This window comes from Prunus dulcis, chromosome 2 (genome assembly GCF_902201215.1).
Source record: "Prunus dulcis chromosome 2, ALMONDv2, whole genome shotgun sequence".
In the NCBI taxonomy this organism is placed as follows: domain Eukaryota; kingdom Viridiplantae; phylum Streptophyta; class Magnoliopsida; order Rosales; family Rosaceae; genus Prunus; species Prunus dulcis.
Window position 1 is genome coordinate 24,120,226 of NC_047651.1, and position 20,168 is coordinate 24,140,393.

A 20,168-nucleotide genomic window follows, 5' to 3' on the forward strand; every position below is an offset into this window, starting at 1 on the left:
CAAACTTGTCATGGGGGGTCAATTGCTTTGGACCAGTCACTCAGTCAACAAGGTGTGAATTGAAGCAATAATTGCAGAGACTCTGAGAGGGAAAGTTCATGATGAACATGTGCATGCGGGGCATGGACACTGGTAAGTAATTATGTAAAATGGATTGATTATAAGGAGCTCTCCAATTTAAATTAGAATTATGCAGTGTTTATTTAACTTTAATGTAAAAACTAGAAGCACTAAAATTCTAATTGGTGTATATCTTTTGTGAAAAGGAGAGGGTGGAAGAGAAAGTAACAGGCAAAAGTGGACGACAAAAAGGGCTTTTTGCATTGTGGCCGGCATTATTGGTGCTGGCCAACTTGCTTCAGGCTTAAGTTTGAAGTTTTCTTTAAAGCCCCATTGATTGTGCCGCTATCGAAATTATGCATGCCAATTGTACTAGCCAATTTTATCTTTTTTTATTTTATTAAATATACCAACTGTCTTTGCCTTCTTATTATTGTGTAAATCTGAGGCCAGAAATACATTAACTCTCCATTATAATTTAGGCTAAATTTTGAATATAACATTTATTATGTGTAGGGTTTTATTGTTTTAAGGACTTTTTTTATGGAGAGAGGCAATAATATCTAAACTTACACATACAACACATGAATACTAAGACTCAAACCTATAACCTTGTCTGAATGAGTAATTATTCCAAATCACTACATTAATGAGTCTTTTGCATATGCAGGGTTTTAACTTTTAATGTTCAAGCAATACCAATAAATTGTCGGTGTCGGCAATCATCATAATTGTCTCAAGTTCTCAACCAAACAGTGGTTTAATCTTTATCTACAATTTTTAACGAGAGGTCCAAATTGAATGGAAACATAAAGAATAATTATAAAACATCATTTTCGAGCCAAAATGATTAGAGGCATGATGACAGTGAACATTACTTGAACACTCCAATGTTTCATCCGCAGGTCGTTCTAGAAGAAACGACATCTACAGCCAACTTTTTTTTTTTTTTCCTTTTCTTATAGAAACTTATTTAAATTTTAGAATATTTAAGATAAACTGCTGAATAATTGTTGGGTTTTTAAATTTAAATCATGTGCCAACAAAAGTTGGAGCGTAGGAGCCATTCTTTATATCGTGAGGGAGAAAAGCTCAAACTGGAAAAAGAGAAAGCCAGTAGTTGGAGTGTCCTTGATGTATTGGAATGAGGCAAAAAGCAAAAGAGAAAAAGATAAAGAAACAACAGGCTGATCACACGCTTTACAACTCATCTAAAATCTTTGATGGGAAAGAGTCATACAAAGATTTTGTTATATCTCGCATATTGACGGTAATGTACCCAAAAGAAAAAATGTCATATAATTGACTTTGGGCTCTCCAAGTTCAAAGATCACAATTTGAAAGCAGGAAATATGTTCTTGGAGTTTGAGGATTAAGAGAAGCATTGAATTGATCAACTAATTAAATCACTCCTCGAGAAATTATTGAGTGATACAATATTACTGCATCTCCCGGTGATATTTTCACCTAAAATTTGTTGCGTATATAAAATTTTGACAATTATCTCAGTCGTTGATCTTTTTTAGTAAAAAGAAAAATTATCATGAATTCTTTGGTAATTTCCAGTTGAAACTGTCTCAACTTGACAAGTCTCCTAAGATAAACTAGCACCGATTTACCCCCTCTGATATTCCCAATGATATGTATGGCAAGTGAAAAATTTATGAATTCGATGGCAGCAGCAACATGTATGGGTTGGGTTGCTGCCGTGCTACAAGTCTTCAACTTGTGGAAAGAGACAATTTATTATTATTGGGGGGCATTGTCTCACATCACATTCAAACTAAGAGGCTTGTAATTTTCTGGGCTGCCTCGTGATTTATGGAGACAGGGACAAGTAGTCTACCAAATAAGAAGAGAGTGTGATCAACCTAAAATAAATATAAATAAAATAAAAATGGACGAATGTGATTGTGTGTGAAATTAATTGCAAAGCAAAAACGACATGAATGAAAGGTATGGTTGCTTTGCTTACAATTGGGCCACAAAGCATATATGTATAGTCTAATATTTCATTGCTTCTATACATATAAAATTAAACAACATTTGTATATAAAAATGTTATGTATAATATACAAAGAAAATCTTAGTTCAAAGTTTCAAACTAATGAAGAATATAAACCTTAATTATGGTTTACCAGTCAATATTCATTCTTAAATAAATGAAATAACATTCACCCTATTGGAATGATATTAGTCAGTATCAGGTTCAGGCTACGGTTGAGATGTGGTTGTCTCTTAACTAGACTATGGCTCTGTTTGGGTTTTTTTTTTTGGCCAAAAATCTGCTTCACTTTAAAATTAAGCAGTTTAACTTTAAGGTGTTTGGTAAAAATAAAATATCTCGATTATTTTAAAAGCAATGGCCTTTTGACAGTAGCTTTTAAAAGCAGACTCTGAGTTGCTTTTCAAAGCTGCTTTTAAAAGAAGCATAGATGAACATTTAATGAATTTTTTTAATTCCCAAAATATCATCATTAATTTTTAAAAATGACACCACCTTCACCTCCACGGCCACATCCTCCTCCTCCTCCTCCTCCTCTGCCACCACCACCTTCACCTCTATCTCTTTCACCACCTCCTCCACCACCACCATTACCACTATATGCGCATAACGCTTTCAACATCATGTCTATTTTAATCATTAGGGTAAATTACTCAAATGGTCCTCAAACTTGTACGCGATTTACATTTTGGTCCATAAATTAAAATATTAGTCCAAATGGTACATAAATTATATTTTAATCGCCCATTTGATCCAACCGTTACATTCTGTCAATATTGCTGTTAAATATAAGGGCAAATTGGTCATTTCGTACGTTAAAATAAAAAAATAATTAAAAAAATAAAAACTCAGTAATTGGAATAGGGGAGAAGAAATTGAAGGGAGGGGGTTTGGGTCTCATGATTTTTTCCTCTCTTTTTCTTCAATTATTTTCTAATTTTGTATTTATTTTAACCCTATTTTATTTGTTAATTATGAAAAATCGTATTTACCCCTAAAATTTGGTTACATTTAACAGAAAATGTAACGGTTGGATCAAATGAGCGATTAAAATAGAGTTTATGTACCATTTGGACTAATAATTTAATTTAGGGACTAAAATATAAATCGCGTACAAGTTTGAGGACTATTTGAGTAATTTACCCTAATCATTATTCACAGTTACAACAGTTTTATATTAAAATTTACCAAATAGTTATGAAACTACTTTTTGTATTAACAGCACTTTAAAAATATTGTTTACCAAACATAGAGTTACTTTACTTTACAACTAATTATTTTCAAAGCACATCAAAAGAAACTTTTTAAAAAAATAATAGCAATTCCAAAGTGGCCATATCTATCTAATTCTGATTTCTAACACGGGTCTGGGTTGCTAATACCTCTGCCTGCCTTCAAAATTAAAATTCATTCATGAATCTTTGCAATCCAAGCCCATTGAAGTTAAAGTTTTATAGTGAAAGGAAAACCCACTTGTAATTTATGGACTTGGGATGTTATGAAAACCCATCATCTTTTATTCCTTTGATCTTGGCAAGGTCAAGGCCCATAAAACAACCCCATATGTGGTTTTATAAGGACCCTATCAATGAAAGGAGAAGCTACAATAAGGGGATTTGGTTGAATGAGGGCTTCAATCCAATCATTCAATTACTAAAAAAAGTTTGAAGTTAAATATTTTCTTCCTCTTATTGGATAATGGGATTGAACCCTCTCCATAACTCCTTATTATAATAGTATTTCTGATGAATAATGATGAAGGAAAAAGATTTTCAAAGATGGGCCGTAAAGTCTCGGAGCAGGACATTTCGAGAAACAAGAGCCCTAAAAAAAACACTTTCCAGACCAGGAATGGGGGATATCTGACTATGATCACAATTATGCATCCCAAATCAAGTTGTATTTTGCTTCTTTGCTTTATCCAAAAAGAAGCAAAAAGAAGTCCATTACTTTGAAAAAGTGGCTTCATTGGTCGGCTAGACCTCCCTTCGGTGTCAAAAATAGCTGTAGAAAAGAAACTTACTGGTCTTTTATACAGACTTGTTTTATTTTGATATGCACTGTATAAGCACATAGCAAGAACATCCTCTCAGACAAAGCTATATATGGCCACAAATGACAAAAGGGAGCAGGGAAATTAGTAATTGCTTGTATATATGGCTTCCACCTTCCATTCCACCTATATAAATCACACGATTTCCCAGCATTGTGCAAAGTCACGTTGCCTACTTGCTTAGTCATAAAGCAAAACAACTTTGTACAACAAAAATAACTTCAGTATTATAGCTCTACCTCTACCATTATTTTCAAATATGACAAAACCTACGTATATCCTTGGCTGGCCTAGCCTAATATTATACCTTACCGTATATGTTTTGCATGACAGGGCTCTACTGCATGATCAGATAGGCTGCAAATTTCATTAAGCCAAAGCAATCGTAGGGCAACTCTTCTTTGGCAGGTCAATGAAAGTGATTGTACATTTGCAGCTGCATCAGTCACCAGTGCCTGCCAAGAAAGAGGAGCCCTATGACTGCTTTGCTTATTTGACAAGTATACTTCTTCTAGTCTGTATAGCTGCTTCTGCTTGTGTTTCAATGATGGCCCGGCACAAGTTATATAAGGGCTCAAAGACTCCAAGAGATGGAATAAACCAGTAAGCACAAATGGCATATCCTGAGGATTATGCTGTGAACATCCATCAAGGGCTGCTTTTCAGGGATTTTGTTGGGGCCAGGGCTCATTCTGCTGCTAGATTTTTCTCCTCCTTATCCTAGCCTTGAAAGCTCTTTCCTAGCATATGAGATTCTTCCACTCTCTGTGTCCATGTAAATGTGCAATGAAGTTGAAAGCAGGAAAAAAGTAGATGGAAGGAGATGCCTCCCCATATAAGGGGCTGAGAAAGAAGGGTTAACAGCATATCCTAATCTTATTCGTCTTCTTTTCTTTTTTGCCTACGTCTGTATACTAGTAATTTCTGTCTTGAATACAAAAGAGTCTCACTTTTATAGTGAGCCATCATTATAGGATCTGCAAATTAGTTTGACTTTAGTTAATCTGCTGCACTGTCAGTCCTTCTGTGGGTATCTCTTTCTAACCATGCCATGATTGTGCACAATGCCTCATTCGTTTATTTGGTAATCATTTTTCAAATATTTCTTTATCGAACGATGTACCCAAAAAAAAATAAAAATAAAGCCTAGCTGAAGGACTTCATGAAGTTAGAGCAGCCCATGTGATAAAAAGTTCTAAAAGTGCTTGCAGTTGTGTTGTGTCATCCTCACCTCCTTACTAATTTCCTTCCTAATTACGTTCTTAACAAATAAACAAAAACTAACTAATTATTTTTTAAAGCTAATTCAGTTTTAATAGTAAGGCATATATTTAATCACAGGAAGGCTAATCTAGTCAAGCAGAGTGCAGACAGTTTTGCTTGAACCAGGTAACCATACCTGATCTGATCAATTGACATCAACTATATAGATTTTAAAATTTTAGGTTCCAATATCTACAATATTAATCAAATGTCTCAGAGACATATTCCAATAATCAGTAATTGACTTCATGTTTGGGAAACATAAGTGACCAGATCAATTTTTCTTTTTTGATCCATGGACTATTCTGTCATGCTGAATCCTTTGCCCCATGTACCTGCACCACATGCACAACAAACAAAACCAAAATGAAGGTTTAATCAGCAATTAGTATAAGCTTTCCGAGAATATTATGTATATATGATATGTTTTCCAAGTATACTTGCCTTCCAAGCATCATGACAGTAGCTTGGGGATTAGCACCCGGGGTGTGATAAAACGTTGAACCATCAATAACCCTCAGAGAATCAATACCAAGAACTCTATATCCTTTATCAACAACCCTCCCAACTTGACACCCTCCATGATAGTGCCATATGGTCATCACAGTGTCTATGCAAAATTGTTCCAGCGAAAACGTGGCATTCGCGTGCTTCCGCCTCCTGTTCACCGGCAGAGTCAACATCAGGTCAATGAGAGCTTCCACTGGCATGTTTTTATAACGGAACTTTGAGTAGGCTTTTGAGTCCACAACATCTATAATGGTCCTCATGCCCTCAATGCACTTCCTTAGGTCCTCTGGTTCTTTGAAGTAGTTAAATGTGACAAAGGGATTGTCATCAGGGTTTGTGTTCCTCAAAGCAAGATGACCTGTGGAGAGTGGACCCATGATTTTTTCAAGTATGACTCCGGCTCTGATTGTTCTGTTCGCAATTCCATGTACCATCTCAGCAGCTCTGGCTATGGCTTCTGGTAAAACTCTGAAAGGTGGGTGCTCAGTCTGCAAATGTAAAAATCAAACCCTCATTGATTAATTAGTTCCCTTTTTGCATATCTGTGCGCATCAAATAACCCACATGGTTAATTAGGTCTCAATTAAAACTATGAAATTCATATGTGATCTGACCACATAGTTAACAACTAATACATGTGTGATGTGCTTAAAATGCATATGGTGGCAGAGAATGAGAGAAGTGAGAAATAGGAACCTGGCTCAAGAAGCGCTTGAAGTTAGTGGAAAGCCTATGAGCCAAAGAAATAGAAAGGCTCAGTCCGCTAGCTCCTTCAATGTAGCTATTGAACTTTGTGATGCCCACAACTTGAACCAGGGAGACCTCAACTGGGATTGGTGAGGGAATGAGCAGAACATTCATCGGATTATCAGCCATCCCCTGGCCCACCATGGGGTGGTCCACCACCACCTTGATACCGTGGGCCCGGAGATGGTAAGCAGGCCCCACGCCACTCAGCATCAACAGCTGTGGGCTCCCAATAGCACCAGCTGATAAGATTATCTCATTGTTATTGGAGTTCCTCTTTAGGTATGCTTGGTGCCTAACCTCATATGCATCTTTATATATCACACCATAAGCTTGTGGACTTGCTCTTCCTGCATAAAAAATAGATGCACATATTTAACAAGTCACACCGTAATGAAGCTCATAAATATTAAACCCAACAAAAATTCAAAACCAATGGTAGCTAGCAACTAAACATATATCTGCTTTCTTCTCAATTAAAAATGTGATTTTTCTAGAGTAAAAATTCGCTTACCAGGAATATATCTAAACAAGATTTTCTGCACAGTTGCATGCAAATAGACAGTGATCTTTCTTGGGTCTGCATACTGAAGCAAATCTGCAGCAGTGTGTCTATGCCCCTCTGCATCAAAAATAGTCCCTCCAACTTTAGTCCCGTACAAATGATCATAGGTAAACTCATTGTTGGGCAACACTCCCACTTCAAGCAAACCATCTCTCAAGGCATTCTCCCACTGCAGAATCTCTGGTTTGAAGGCCACCACTTTCTCAACCCATTCATAAGACTGGTTGACCAAATTATGGTTCCAACCAACCTCCTTGACGTAACGTGTGCTGGCACGGGTGTAGAACCCGGCGTTCACTGCTGAGCCACCGCCTAGCACGCGTGCCCGGATGTTGTGAACTCCGTCCTCGGAGGTGAATTGCTGGGCTGGGGACGTGGGAGAGGTGTCCAAAAGAGTGGGGCCAAAGTTGGCAATGTTGGTTATGTTTGGATTGCCATAAGGCGAGCCGCCTCGTTCAAGGACTAAAATGGTTGCACCATGAGACAGAGTTGCGGCCAATGGACAACCGGCGGTGCCACCACCAATGATTATGTAGTCATAGTAAACCACTGCCGGAGCTGATGTTGCTTCTTTGACAAATTTGTAGTCCGGAGCTGCATAAATGAATCAAACTGGTGATAATTAATTAACAGTCTCTAATTAAACATTTGATCTGCACAACACAAATATGATCCTGTTTACCTTTATCTGAATAAGAAATGGGAAGAAAGAAGAGAAACCCAGAAAGAAAAGCTCCAAAGAATGTGATCATGCATGATCCCAAACCCATTGTGTGTGTTTCCAATTTAACCACCTTCCCCAAAGACAATAAAATTTATTTTTGCAATGTATTTGTGATCTGGGTTCTTGTTTGAATTAATTATCCAAAACCAAACCAGCTACTCTCCTTTAAATAACCCTAAACCCTAAGGCCTAGTGGCCTAACGTTCTTTGTGCACACAAAAAGACCTAATTAAAGAGGTCATGCATTTATAGTTCAACAACATTAATTTTTTCACCTACTCATGCAAAGATACAACGGCCTTCATGAAGTTTGATAATACGAACACACCATTTCCAGTAGTGCTCACTGACTTGGGATTAGCTAGCTAATCGTGTCTAATTAGTAGAAAATGATCAATATCATTGTTTTTTTGAGGAATATACAAAGGCAACAAGTAAAGTTGACATGATATTAAATTATTAATGGTATGGTTTAGCTTCTATTCCATACATCTTGATGAAGTCTTATTCAACAGTTAAATTTTTGGTACCGGCCCAGAGCCTATTTTTGCATGCCTTGACATTCAAATGTTTATTGCTAGCTACTAGTGGCAATTGCAGATAATTTTTTTCAAGTTGCTCAACTGCCCATACAAGTATTGGTTGAATCCAATTAATTCAAAGAAACATAAATGGAGGTCTTTTTGCATGCTCAATTGCCTGGCTTGCCTTGATTCCAATGGAGGTCTTTCCACTTCTGGGAAAAACAGAAAAGAAGCCATCCTTTTCCAGCTCAATTGCGTGCTCGATTGCCCGGCTCGAAAATTTTGTTGGATAATTGAATGATTTGAGAATTAATCAACATTATGACACTCAACATTATGACACTCAACATTAACATATAGGCACATTCATTACATGACTTGAGGACGCAAATCAAAATGATCCAATAACATTGATATTCAAAATTCATGATTAGGTTGCTTATGATTTAGTGTCAAATGATACTTTGGAAGGATGCATAAGTATTAAGTTAGTTAGCATCTCATCTCACGAATCTAGTTAATATAATATTACTTCTCTCCTTAGGTTAGGTGACATTTGCATCTGGTCGTTGAGTGGAACATCCAAGGCTTTCCTTTCCTATATCAGTATTAGCTATTAGGAGGAGGACAGTGAAGAAAATGGCACATCGGATCGGAGAACCCTCGCCGAACATGTCTTGTTTCAGCGATAAGCGCCTAAGATCTTGAGTTCCCGTTCTCATCTCTCTGCAAAACACATACAATTTAGGAAATTCTTGCAAAGAATCTAGATGGGAATTCTGAATTTCCACAACAATCATACCTTTGGTGCAAATAAACTATCAGATAGAGAATAGAGAGCAAAATCTTCAAAACAAAAACAAAACAGGAATCTTGGGCGGGAATCACAGACAACGATTCCAACACTATTTAAAACTCCCACAAACTATTTCAGTTGTTCTCAAATGATCCATAACTCTAATTAACAAGCACAAAATAAAATACATATGGGAATCACAGACAACGATTGCGAAAAATCAGAGACAACGATTGCGAAAAACCCCATTTTTCAATCACTGTTTAAAACTCCCACAAACTATTTCAGCTGTTCTCAAATGATCCATAACTCTAATTAACAAGCACAAAATGATATATATGCAGAGTTCGAGTATGAAATTACCAAAATGGCATCGATGTCATCCTCAGGTGAGAGCTTCTAGTCTCTCTGTGAGCTCTTTTTTCCTCAGATTTCGCTGCTTTCTCTTTGCCTTTTCCTGGCTTTTTCCTCTTCTTCCCCATGTCTGGATACACAGCAAAAGAGGCTCTAGGCAGACTCGGCGCGAGGAAGAAGAGAGAGCTATCTAGACGACGCTAAGAGCAGCTCCAGCAATGCAGGCCAGCCCAAGGCGAGGGCAGGAAAAAAAAAAAAAGTCGCTCTAGCGTGCAGCCTAGGCCCGGGGGTGGTGTGGGACCCACCAACTCGGGCCAGCCTGAAGGCGAGACCAGCCCGAGGTCCAACTCGCGTGTTGCTGACGTCAGCGAGCGCGTTTCAAATTTTTTTACCGTTGGCGCGTGCAATGCACTCGCCTGCGGTAAAAAAATTTGAACTAGCGCGCGCTGACGTCAGCGCGACGCCAGCTCCAACGGTTGTGTGCCACGTGTCGCCTCCCCAGCCTTCCGATCTGCTTCTCCAAATTAATCCAACGGCTGAGGCTTTTTTGGGCAAAAAAAATATGAAAAAAAATCGTAAATTTTTTTTAAAAATTCTTATATTTTTTTTTCTATAAATACCTATCAATACCCTTCACTTTCAACACCAATACTCTTACATTTCATTATACTTCTACTATTATTCACTCTTTTTACTCAACATTTTCCTCTTTTTCATCTAGCATTTTGATTTCATATTTTTATGGCTTCTTCTATCGAAACCGGAGGGGCTTGGAGCACAATGGAAGATGTTTCCTTGTGTGAGGCTTGGCTCCAAATTTGTCATTGTCCCGTGTCCGGCAATGAAATGAAATTTTTTCATATGTGGAAAAAAATTCATGCTGAATTTTGTGAAAAAATTCCGGGGTCTACTCGTACGGAGATGGCATTATCCAGTAGGCCTACGCAGGTAGTCCATAGTGTACAGAGTTTCAACAGCTTGACAAAATCTTACCAAAGCCTCCAACGTAATGGACTTCCCCATCCGGGCAATCTCATCCACCTGATCAGCAGATACTCCATACGCCAACATTCGTATAACAGCTGTAAGCTTTTGCTCTGGAAGAAGCCCCAAAACCCCAGCAGCATCACACTTTTGAACAAAGTATGCATCATAATTGCAAATATCATGCATGACTTTATTGAACAAATGAGGTTGCATTCTAAATCTCCTTCGAAAATCAACATCAGAGTACAAAGAAGTTGGGATAAAATAATCTTCCAAAAGATTCTTACCCCGAGAATGCCTATGTCTTTCCACATTCTGGCGCCGGCCGACTTGTGAACCACGGCGGCGACCTTGGTTCTCTTCTTCTTGCAAAGCCACTGCTATGAGAACTTGCTCATCGACTCGTCTCTGCAACTCATTGATTTCATCTGCTCTACGGTTTCTCTCGTTTGTTTCTCACTCTTGCCTCTCCAAGCATCTCCTAAATTCTTCCATTGAGAATGAAAGAAGTATGAATTCTAAACTCTGAGAAATGAAAATATAGAAAGATGTGGTGTGAGAAGTATGAGCTGAGCCTCTGGTTTTATAGAAAATTTTGGCAAGATAGACATGCCACGTGGCTTGATTTTATTGGATGAAAATCTTATCTGAAATTTGAAATTCATCCGAAATTTGAACCCTAATTTGTATGAAATTTGAATTTTGAAATTCATTCGAAATTTGAACCTAAATTTATCTGAAATTTGAACCCAAATTTATCTGAAATTTGAACCCAAATTTTTCTGAAATTTGAACCCAAATTCATTCGAAATTTGAACCCAAAAATTTATATGAAATTTGAACTTTGAAATTCATCCGAAATTTGAATCCAAAAATCTTATCCGGAAATTTTATCTGATTATGAATAGTCTTGACACGTAGGAACCCGAAAATCTTATCTGAAAGTATTACCCAAATTAATTATTTTTATTAAAAAATATGAGGAAAAAACAAAAAAATAAATAGTAATTGCCCTTAGTTAGAGCAACGGGTGGAAACACAAATTACTATTTGTAAGGGCAACCACTATTCACGTGAATAGTTGTCGCCCTAGCTCCACCCTTGTCATGGCTAAAGGCAAATGGATGGAGTTGCTCTAATAATGACTGTGTTGCTTTCAGCATCGAGGTCGTTTATTTGGGGTAGTAAATCCGCTGGCAGTTGGGTCACGAATGCACGTTGTCGTTTTTTAAAGCTGAAGCCGGACAAGAGGCCCAACGTTTAAAATATGCACGGGTCTAACCCCATGTCCGAGTTTGTGGTGTATGCCTTGTTTATTTGACTAATGGGCCAGACCAATTTTTCCTTCTAATTCTTTTTTTTGGGGTCAATGGCCAATTTATCCTTATCCTTCTATGGTTGTATAATTTTGTTGATTATATATGACACATTTTCCCACTACAAAAAGATTCCGAAACGAAAAAATTATTGTGGGACGGCTTTACTAATATGTGGTGTGTCGATATAATCTATCAAAGGCTAAAGATGGAGAGGGCCCTATTGATAGGGGTGGGCATTAGAACCGCAAAACCGCAAAACCGAACCAAACCAAACCGAAAAAATCCGAAAAAAACCGTGTTGACTAAAAAAGTCAAAAACCGAGTCAAATCCGAACCGGACCGGTTCAGACCGGTTCCGGTTCCGGTTTTCTACTACAAGGAACCGGTCCAATCCGAACCGGTCCAATATAATTAATTAATATATATTTTATATATTTATATTTTATATATAGTTAACATGTGGCTGTTTTGTATTGGCTATCTAAAATACTACTGTACGCACACACACAGAGGATCATCACAACTAAAACACACGATTTAGGGGTTTCTTCTTCCTTCTTCGATTTTTTTCCTCTCCCTCTCTCTGATTTCAGAGCGGCCGAACCCGAAGAACCTTTCCTTTCCTCTGCGTGAAACCATTGTTGCAGCCATCCTTGTTCTTCTTCAGCCGTCGCGCCGTCGTCCTCGTCACGCAAGCAGGTTCAATTCTTCTGGCTTTCTTTTTTCTTTGTTTTTTCGTTTTGTTTCTTTTCCCCCTTCGATTCTCTGTCTGACCATCTCTATGTCCTCCATCAGCAGTTCGTGCAGATCATCATCCATATTTCTGGAGTAGGTTGCAGCTTCGCACTCCTTTTTTTTCTCCCATTGACGCAGCCGTCCGTGCACTCCTCCTCGTCAGTTTTCCATTGAAGACTCTCTCTGTGCCAAAGGTGAATTTCTCACTCTTCTGTAAATGTTGTGGTCGGAGTGAAGCTGGACTCCAAGAGCAGAGAGCTGCTTACTTGGGCTCTGGTCAAAGTGGCTGGTGTTTTTTTTAAAAAAAAACTAACTGGTTTTGATGAATTGGGTATGTGTAGAAATTGTGGATCAAGATGGGAAGTCGTCACTTCTTTCCCCTGTGAAAGCGTTCGACTCTGTTGTTCTTGCCATCTATGAAGGTTTCTGCAACTTGAAACAGGTTCATTTCTCGCAAATTTTTGTTCTTTTATTCGTTGGGATTTTGTTGTCCTTTTGTATATTTAGTTATATCCTCTGGTTGTTTGCTTAGAAAATGAAAGAGTGAAAGCACGAATCATATTTTATTTTATGTTTTCCACTACTTGAGAAGTTCAAAGTTTCAAAACAATTAAGCCAAGTTGTTAATCTTCAATATTGTTATCTCTGTTTGCATTTGTATTTTTATCAAACTTTCATGACTGTATATTTCTTCTGCTCATTATTTGTTTAGGGAATTAGATATGGTGTTTCGGTTTGTGCTCATATTGTGCATTCAATTTTTTCAATTTTGCAGTTTTGCAGATTTTGAGATTTTCAGTTTTTCGTTTTGCTTTATTACTGCTGTCATAGGCAACTATTTTGAGAAATTGGCTTGCGTAGGGTTCTTTGTTTTTTCGTGCTGAATCCAATGATGCAAAGAATGTCAAAATTGGGCTAGTGGTTTGAAAGTTAAAGGCTAAAAACTGAACAGATGTCAGATTTGTCAAAACTGCAATTTGAAACCCTTTATTTTCTTGCTTGGCTCAAGTCTAGTTAATTGGTTTCTGTTTTTCAGTTGCTTTCTAGTTAAGTGTTGTTAGCTTGTAGTTGACTTTTGTTTGTTGTTTCGGTTTGATTTACTAGTGTGCATTCAAATTTATTAATTGGTTGTGCATTCAAATTGATTAATTGATTAATTGACAGTGTATAACAGATTTGCTACAATATTTTTCAGTTTTTCAGTTTTGTAGTTTTTCAGTTTTGCAGATTTTCAGTTTTGCATATTTTTGTTTTGCTTTATTACTGCTGTTGCTTTTCAGTTTTTCAGTTTTTCAGTTTTTCAGTTTTGCAGTTTTGCAGTTTTGCAGTTTTGCATATTTTTGTTTAGCTTTATTACTGCTGTTGCTGTTCAGTTTTTCACCAGCTTTATTAGCTTTATTAATGTATTATATAATATGTATGTTGGACTAATGTTTTAATGGGTTTATGTTTTTTTTATGTAGATATTATGAGTTCATCCACACCTAGCACCATAGCTCCAACTACTTTTCAATGTTAGGAGGAATTTAATTTGGGTTGTAATGTATATTTGGATTGAATTTGGGTTGTATTTGGCTAGTAATTTATTTTGGAACTTATTTTGTTGAAGTTTGATTTAATTTGGGTTGTAATTTATATGTTGAAGTTGGATTTAATTTGGATTGTATTTTTGTTGAAGTTGGATTCATTTTGATGATGTTGAAGTTGGATTGAAGTTGGATTTAATTTGGATTGTATTTTTGTTGAAGTTGGATTCATTTTGATGATGTTGAAGTTGGATTGAATTTGGATTGAATTTTTGTTGAAGTTGGATTCATTTGAATTTGGATTGTATTTTTGTTGAAGTTGGATTCATTTTAATGTGTTGAAAGCTTGATGGAACCTCAAATTTGGGGTATGTATGGAAGAAGATATTGTAATACATAGTACGCTTGATTTGTCCGAAACTTTTTCCATCATGCTTTTCTTGTAGAGTGGCACTTTCCTTTAAATAATGAACATTTTTTCCTTTTTCTCTTTCTCCGTGTCACTTTTCTCTCTTTCCTTTTTTTTTTTTTTTTTTTTCCAAATCATCTTCTTCATGATTCTCTCTTTTTTCTTTGATGCGTCTCTCTTGTAGAATTTGGGTTTGTTCTGATAAATTGAATTTATCGCTTGTCAAATTAGGATTTCTTAATTGAATTGGGGCTTGTGAAATTATAATTTTGAATTGTGAATTAGGTTTCTCAATGTTGAAGAAATTATCTGATATGTTCTTTTAAGCCTAAAAAGAATGGTTTTTTCTTCTTCTTTTTTTTTTTTTTTTTGTCATAATGGTTTATTGGGGTTCAAATGAATGTATGCTTCTTCTTTTTTTAAGCCCAAAAGTGATTTTCCTATTTTTTTTAAAAAAAAAAATTTACATATTTGGTGTTTAGTGTATGGACAGAGTGGAGCACAACTTAGAATTTGGGCTTGGGCTTTAGAAAACTCTTATTGGCTTCGTTCACTCGTGTCGTTGAGTTTAATGTGTAAGTTTATCCCAGCCAGTTATCAAATCCTGAATCCGCCTCTAATCCCTACCCAAGTTATAGGTTGCTGATAGCTTTCTCTCTATGTGTTCCCATTTTATATTTATATTTATTTTTGCTTGCTTGCTTGCTTGGTTGAGCCAGTCAACTTTATCCCTAGTGTATGTGGAAGTTTGAAGCACATAGCACGTCGTTGGTTTTGGTTTGGATTCAGCTATCAAACATGTAACATGTTCACGGGAGACTTTAGAAAATGACAAAAGAGAGAAATTTTTTAAAAGAAGCCAAATGGACAAAATTGCTCTTATTTATTTTTGAATTTCCTAATAAATCCTTTACATTTGCATGTATTTGGTTCGAAAGTTGAGAGGTTTTTCTGTCTTTTTTGAAAAAAACTTTTACTTTTAAAATCTAAATTTACTTTTAGATTATTATGCGTTTAAATATAAGTTTCACAAAAAGATTGTCAACCATGCTAATAAATTATAAATGTTGAGGTGTCCATTCTTATGACCCAATTTGAACGTTTTCCTGGATAATCATCCATCGTTTTGATCATAATTACGTAATTAAAAGAGATTTGAAAGAAACATTTTGCATAATGAAAATATAGTCCAATCAATTTTGATGAACATGTCAAGTCATGGTTATTAGGCGATATGGTCGGCTGAGTCGATGGCTGCTTAACTTTAAAAACAAAAAGCATACGGCAAACGTGTAATTACAAACAACGTAAAACGAAAATTTGTAAAAGTATTAGAAGCGAATTATTATTTTCAATTTCTTGAAAGAGGTTGAATTCTTTCTTGGTTTAGAGACAAAGTTGATGGCTGCTCTGAGCCTACTGTCGTCTTCCCAACTGCATCTGCATGCCATACCCATTTCGTTGCTACTTACTTTACTTACCTAATTTAAAACTGTTTTTTTAGTTGTGTATATTATTTTCTTATTCACAAATTTGGTTCTTTCTTCTCTCCGAAAGATGACTCAAAAACCTGTCCCCAGGCACAGAGAGCCAAAGACAAAGGAATTAACAGGAAGGAAACAAAAAGTCGTTAATTAATGCATAAATTCAAGTTTTGACATGAGATTTCCTTATCAATGAATCTCCCGTGAGTAAAGCCATGGAAAAGCCAAAATATATGTGAAGCATGGATGAGGATAAGAATAAAAGCAAATACAAAGAGCTTTAATTTTCTGTCGATTTCATTCATTTCATACAGATGATATAAATATATTACACAAGCCAACTGGGCTCATAGAGTCATAGGGGACCCCTCTGAGTAAAAAGTCTGAGCCTCTAACATTAAGCCGTGAAGGGAAAAACCGAAAAGAAAAAAAACAGTACCTGTTCATTTGAAAAATTAAGAAGAATAAGAAGAAGGAGAAAAAAACTGGCAGTAAATTTGACTTTCTATCTATGAAATGAAATTCATGATTGATCTCTGTATGTGTTACAACTTACAAGTTGCTAGCTACTGCTAGAGAAGAAGAGAATATATATATATATATATATATATAGTCTCTCAAAATATATACTAGTGCATGAGGAAATTGATCAAGGTCTGGAAGGAGTGATCTTGATGACGAGGCCAGGGAAAACATCATCCGGGTCATGGATATGCGGGTTGCGCTCCACGATAAAGGGGTCGCTGCACTTGTCACTGATGGTGTGGAGGGTCTCGCCTTCTCCGACCACATAAATTTCATCACAGGGCCGGTTGATCACAAAGTGTTTAGCCCCTCGAACCGGGTCGTTTTCCGGCATAGAATCGTTCTCTCTGATGGAAGCAAACAAGATCAAGGCCAATAGGATTGTGGCGCAGTACCAAGAGGCTGCATCAGCCATAGGCTTTGATGCCATAAAATGAAAAAGAAAAAGAAAAAGAGAGCTGATGAGGTTATGGGGTTTTGTTGATGAAACATAAAGAAGGCTGGGTCTTTGTATATATAGGTACATGTGTGTAGCAAAGATATGTTTGCATTTATGTGAAGAAAGAAAGAGAGGTTTTTGGTTGTTTGCGTAGGGAGGGGAGTTGGGTTCAACGTGGACTTGGCTTATAGAGAGACTGCTACTATATTGAATTACTGAAAAGGACAGGTTTAGTTTCTAAGGTTTTATTATGAATTTTATAGTTTAATTTCATGCATGGTGTTTCTTTTTTAATGGTAGAAAGAAGCTCTGTTTTAGTTTTTACGACAATCAATCAGTATATATTTTTCAATTCTGGCAGGTGGGAGTTGTCTATTAGTCAGAGAGGCTGCAACTTAGGTGTTGAACATGAACAACTTTTATATTCTGCTACAGTGCGACTGCTACTAGAAGATATATATATATATATATATATATATATATATATATACACTCAGATACCAAAACTTTATATTAATATAGAATTTGTGTATGTTCTAGGGGAATATCAATTTGGACATGAAGGTAATTATTAGAAATATTATGCTGGTCATGGGTTTTAATAACTGAAAAGAACCAAAAAGATCAAGAAGAGAAAGATAGGTAGTGGCGGAAAATGTGGGGTGGCAAATTGTGTGCTGGGGAAAGTGGCAAATTGCGTGAGGATTTAGAGGCGGGCCTTCCTCCCCCACTCACTACCTAGAACAAGGAAAAAAACCCTGTAACTATCATGTAAAGACTAACGCAAGCAACTAAAGAAGTTCAAAAGTTGTGCTTGCTGCCATTGCCTAGAGTCTTTGACGTATTCTTTTGCCAAATGGGTCTTGAGATCTTTTTGGACTTTTGCCTTATGGCGTGCTCCAAATGCTTGGCTTTATGAACCAGCTGACCAAGTCATCAGCCAACCATATACATTGGCAATATAGACGGACCAAATTATTAGCTCTTTTTTATTTTCTTTTGTTTTTGGTGTAGGGGTGGACCAAACCATCGTTCCCAATTTCCCAACGCACAACCAAGAGATGAGAGGTTGACCTATTGGAGGGTTTGGAACTTTATTGGGGATGCTATAGCCACACAAGTCGGGAATTTTCATCGGAATGCATTTAATCAGTCGGCGGAGAGTGTCCAGGTCGGTAAAGAGTTGAGATGTATGATTGAAAGAAGATAGTCACAGCCAATGGGAGTAGTGGCTTCCCCCTCCCTGATGGCACTCCAATTCGAACCCACCCCAATTTAAAAAAAAGAAAAAAAGAAAAGAAGATAAGTCACGAAAATAATATAATTATTATTATACAAGTAGCCTATTAAATCAATAATTCATTTTTGTCAAAGGCGCATTAATATTCTCAATAATGCCTTGCTTTGGATGTTAGCTTATGTGATATTGTATCCTTTATTTTCATGTATTTGCTAATATAAACATATAATCCTTATTAGCAATGGTCCCACACTCCATGCTTTCAATGTACTGTTTGGCATATGATTGTTGTCGTATAAGTATAACATCCAAAGATTGATGTATATAATATACTGTTTGGCATATGATTGTTGTCATATGGGTACAATTTTAGACAGATGCCTCTACCATAACTACTCAGGTAGGCGGCTTGTAAGTTGTAGTGGAATATGTTCATGAATGGTTTAAATTTGTTTGGTAGGAGTGGCACTGGCAATCCCTAATTGCCCATCCTGTTTCAATTTGATCAATTTTTGTTCAATATTGGTAAAACATTAGTTTGGTTTTCAAGTTTTCTCTTTTCTTCATCCGGCATCCTACCCATAAATGTTCAATCCAGGGCCATCTCTAGGGTTCGGTTACTTTGTGTGTATGCATATAAATATGAACTGATTTCATAGAAAAGTAGTATACTCTATGTGCAAAATATGACTGTTTTTACAAAGAGAGACATCTCATTAGCGACGGACATGAGTAAAGCTTCCCCAATCATCAAAATCAGCTCTATAGCAAAAATCCTATATAAAGGCAAGTCAGACTAAAAACTACCAACTACATAACTACCAACTGTTAATTTATGATATCTTCTGTGCAGATAAGATTCATAATAAGGTGCTTTTGAAGCCTATGCCATTAATTAGGCAAAACCCTATAATTGGCGTCACCATCCACCATTTTTCAGGGAAAACATCTCAAACATGGTCATCCAATTAAATTGAATTAAGTGATGGGAAACACAATTAAGATTCATTTATTTTAATTGGTGGACAAAGTCGTAAAGGCAATTATCTTGAAACATATTTCAACCACATTTGAGCACTATACCCTTTGGAAGTGACATCACGGTAATAGTCCCCACTTATCACTCCTATCCTATTCTCCACGACAGTGTCACAGTGTGACACAAATTTCCCATTAGCGCATAATCACCACCATCCCTCTGCTGTGGAAGACCTAAAAGAAAGAAAGAAATTGTGAAAGCACAAGCCACAATGCCTCCCTTCCATGAATAAACATTTGTACGTGCTTCCTGGAAGATGGAACTTTGGATTAAGTTGGTGGCAGGGAACCAGAGAGGCCCATCCCATCAAGCAAGTCTGAAAATACCTGTAGGATATCTATATATGCCTGGAGAATGTTAAACAAGCTAATTCGAATTTTTTGCAATAAATAATGATCAACCTTTGAAGCAGGATTGATATGAGTTATCAATCCTGAGATGTGCAAAGCTTAAAATAAACACGCAGAGAATTATTTTACGTGGGGGGAAAATCCACGGGACTCCTCAGTCCAACTCAAATCCACTATAGAACGATGATTACAAGAAGTACACACACACTTATCCTAGACTCATTCTAGATAATGTTTACCGACTTCTTCGTAACTCAACTTCTGTCACGGGATGATCTTCGACACTCCTTATGTTGAACGCAATACTGGTCACGATTGCTTCAAGCTCGCCGGAGGAAAACTGCCACCACAGTCTTTGTGCCCTCAATCGTATGAGTCACCGATATGCATATGAATGCAATATGAAAGAAGAATGAATTCAATTAATCACCAAGCAACCGAAGCACTTGATGATTTACCAAAAAACTAAGTACAGTAGCCTTTCCAAAATATATTCAATATTGACCACAAATCA

General features: G+C 36.7%; 1 protein-coding gene and 3 long non-coding RNA genes across 5 annotated transcripts; 1 reads left to right on the plus strand and 3 right to left on the minus strand.

Moving 5' to 3' along the window:
* Positions 1-5,448: 5,448 nt before the first annotated feature.
* Positions 5,449-8,053, minus strand: LOC117619070 (protein HOTHEAD-like). Its single transcript, XM_034348892.1, has 5 exons — positions 7,886-8,053; positions 7,153-7,797; positions 6,588-6,988; positions 5,826-6,379; positions 5,449-5,716 (listed from the first exon to the last, which is right to left on the minus strand). Exons 1-5 carry the CDS (start codon positions 7,971-7,973, stop codon positions 5,656-5,658), a joined length of 1,749 nt encoding a protein of 582 aa, XP_034204783.1. The 5' UTR covers positions 7,974-8,053; the 3' UTR covers positions 5,449-5,655.
* A 776-nt stretch (positions 8,054-8,829) lies between these two features.
* LOC117619707 lies at positions 8,830-9,799 on the minus strand. Its single transcript, XR_004584607.1, has 2 exons — positions 9,611-9,799; positions 8,830-9,177 (listed from the first exon to the last, which is right to left on the minus strand). It is a non-coding gene; the product is annotated as an uncharacterized LOC117619707 (long non-coding RNA).
* Positions 9,800-12,489: 2,690 nt separating this feature from the next.
* On the plus strand, positions 12,490-13,213 carry LOC117619659. 2 transcript variants are annotated; one of them, XR_004584599.1, is made up of 3 exons: positions 12,490-12,606; positions 12,703-12,836; positions 12,984-13,213. It is a non-coding gene; the product is annotated as an uncharacterized LOC117619659 (long non-coding RNA). The 2 variants fall into 2 exon arrangements; XR_004584600.1 differs by having other exon boundaries at positions 12,706-12,836.
* A 3,121-nt stretch (positions 13,214-16,334) lies between these two features.
* LOC117619398 lies at positions 16,335-16,710 on the minus strand. Its single transcript, XR_004584560.1, has 2 exons — positions 16,618-16,710; positions 16,335-16,500 (listed from the first exon to the last, which is right to left on the minus strand). It is a non-coding gene; the product is annotated as an uncharacterized LOC117619398 (long non-coding RNA).
* Positions 16,711-20,168: the final 3,458 nt, after the last annotated feature.

What these genes read in the sequence shown, in the direction of transcription:
- LOC117619070 (XM_034348892.1), bottom strand. Translation starts at nt 7,973, where the DNA reads ATGGGTTTGGGATCATGCATGATCACATTCTTTGGAGCTTTTCTTTCT. An exon ending in CTTGTTTAGATATATTCCTG is followed by an intron (nt 6,989 to 7,152) that starts GTAAGCGAATTT and finishes TTTTTTATGCAG; the next exon opens with GAAGAGCAAGTCCACAAGCT. An exon ending in ACTGTCATGATGCTTGGAAG is followed by an intron (nt 5,717 to 5,825) that starts GCAAGTATACTT and finishes CATGTGGTGCAG; the next exon opens with GTACATGGGGCAAAGGATTC.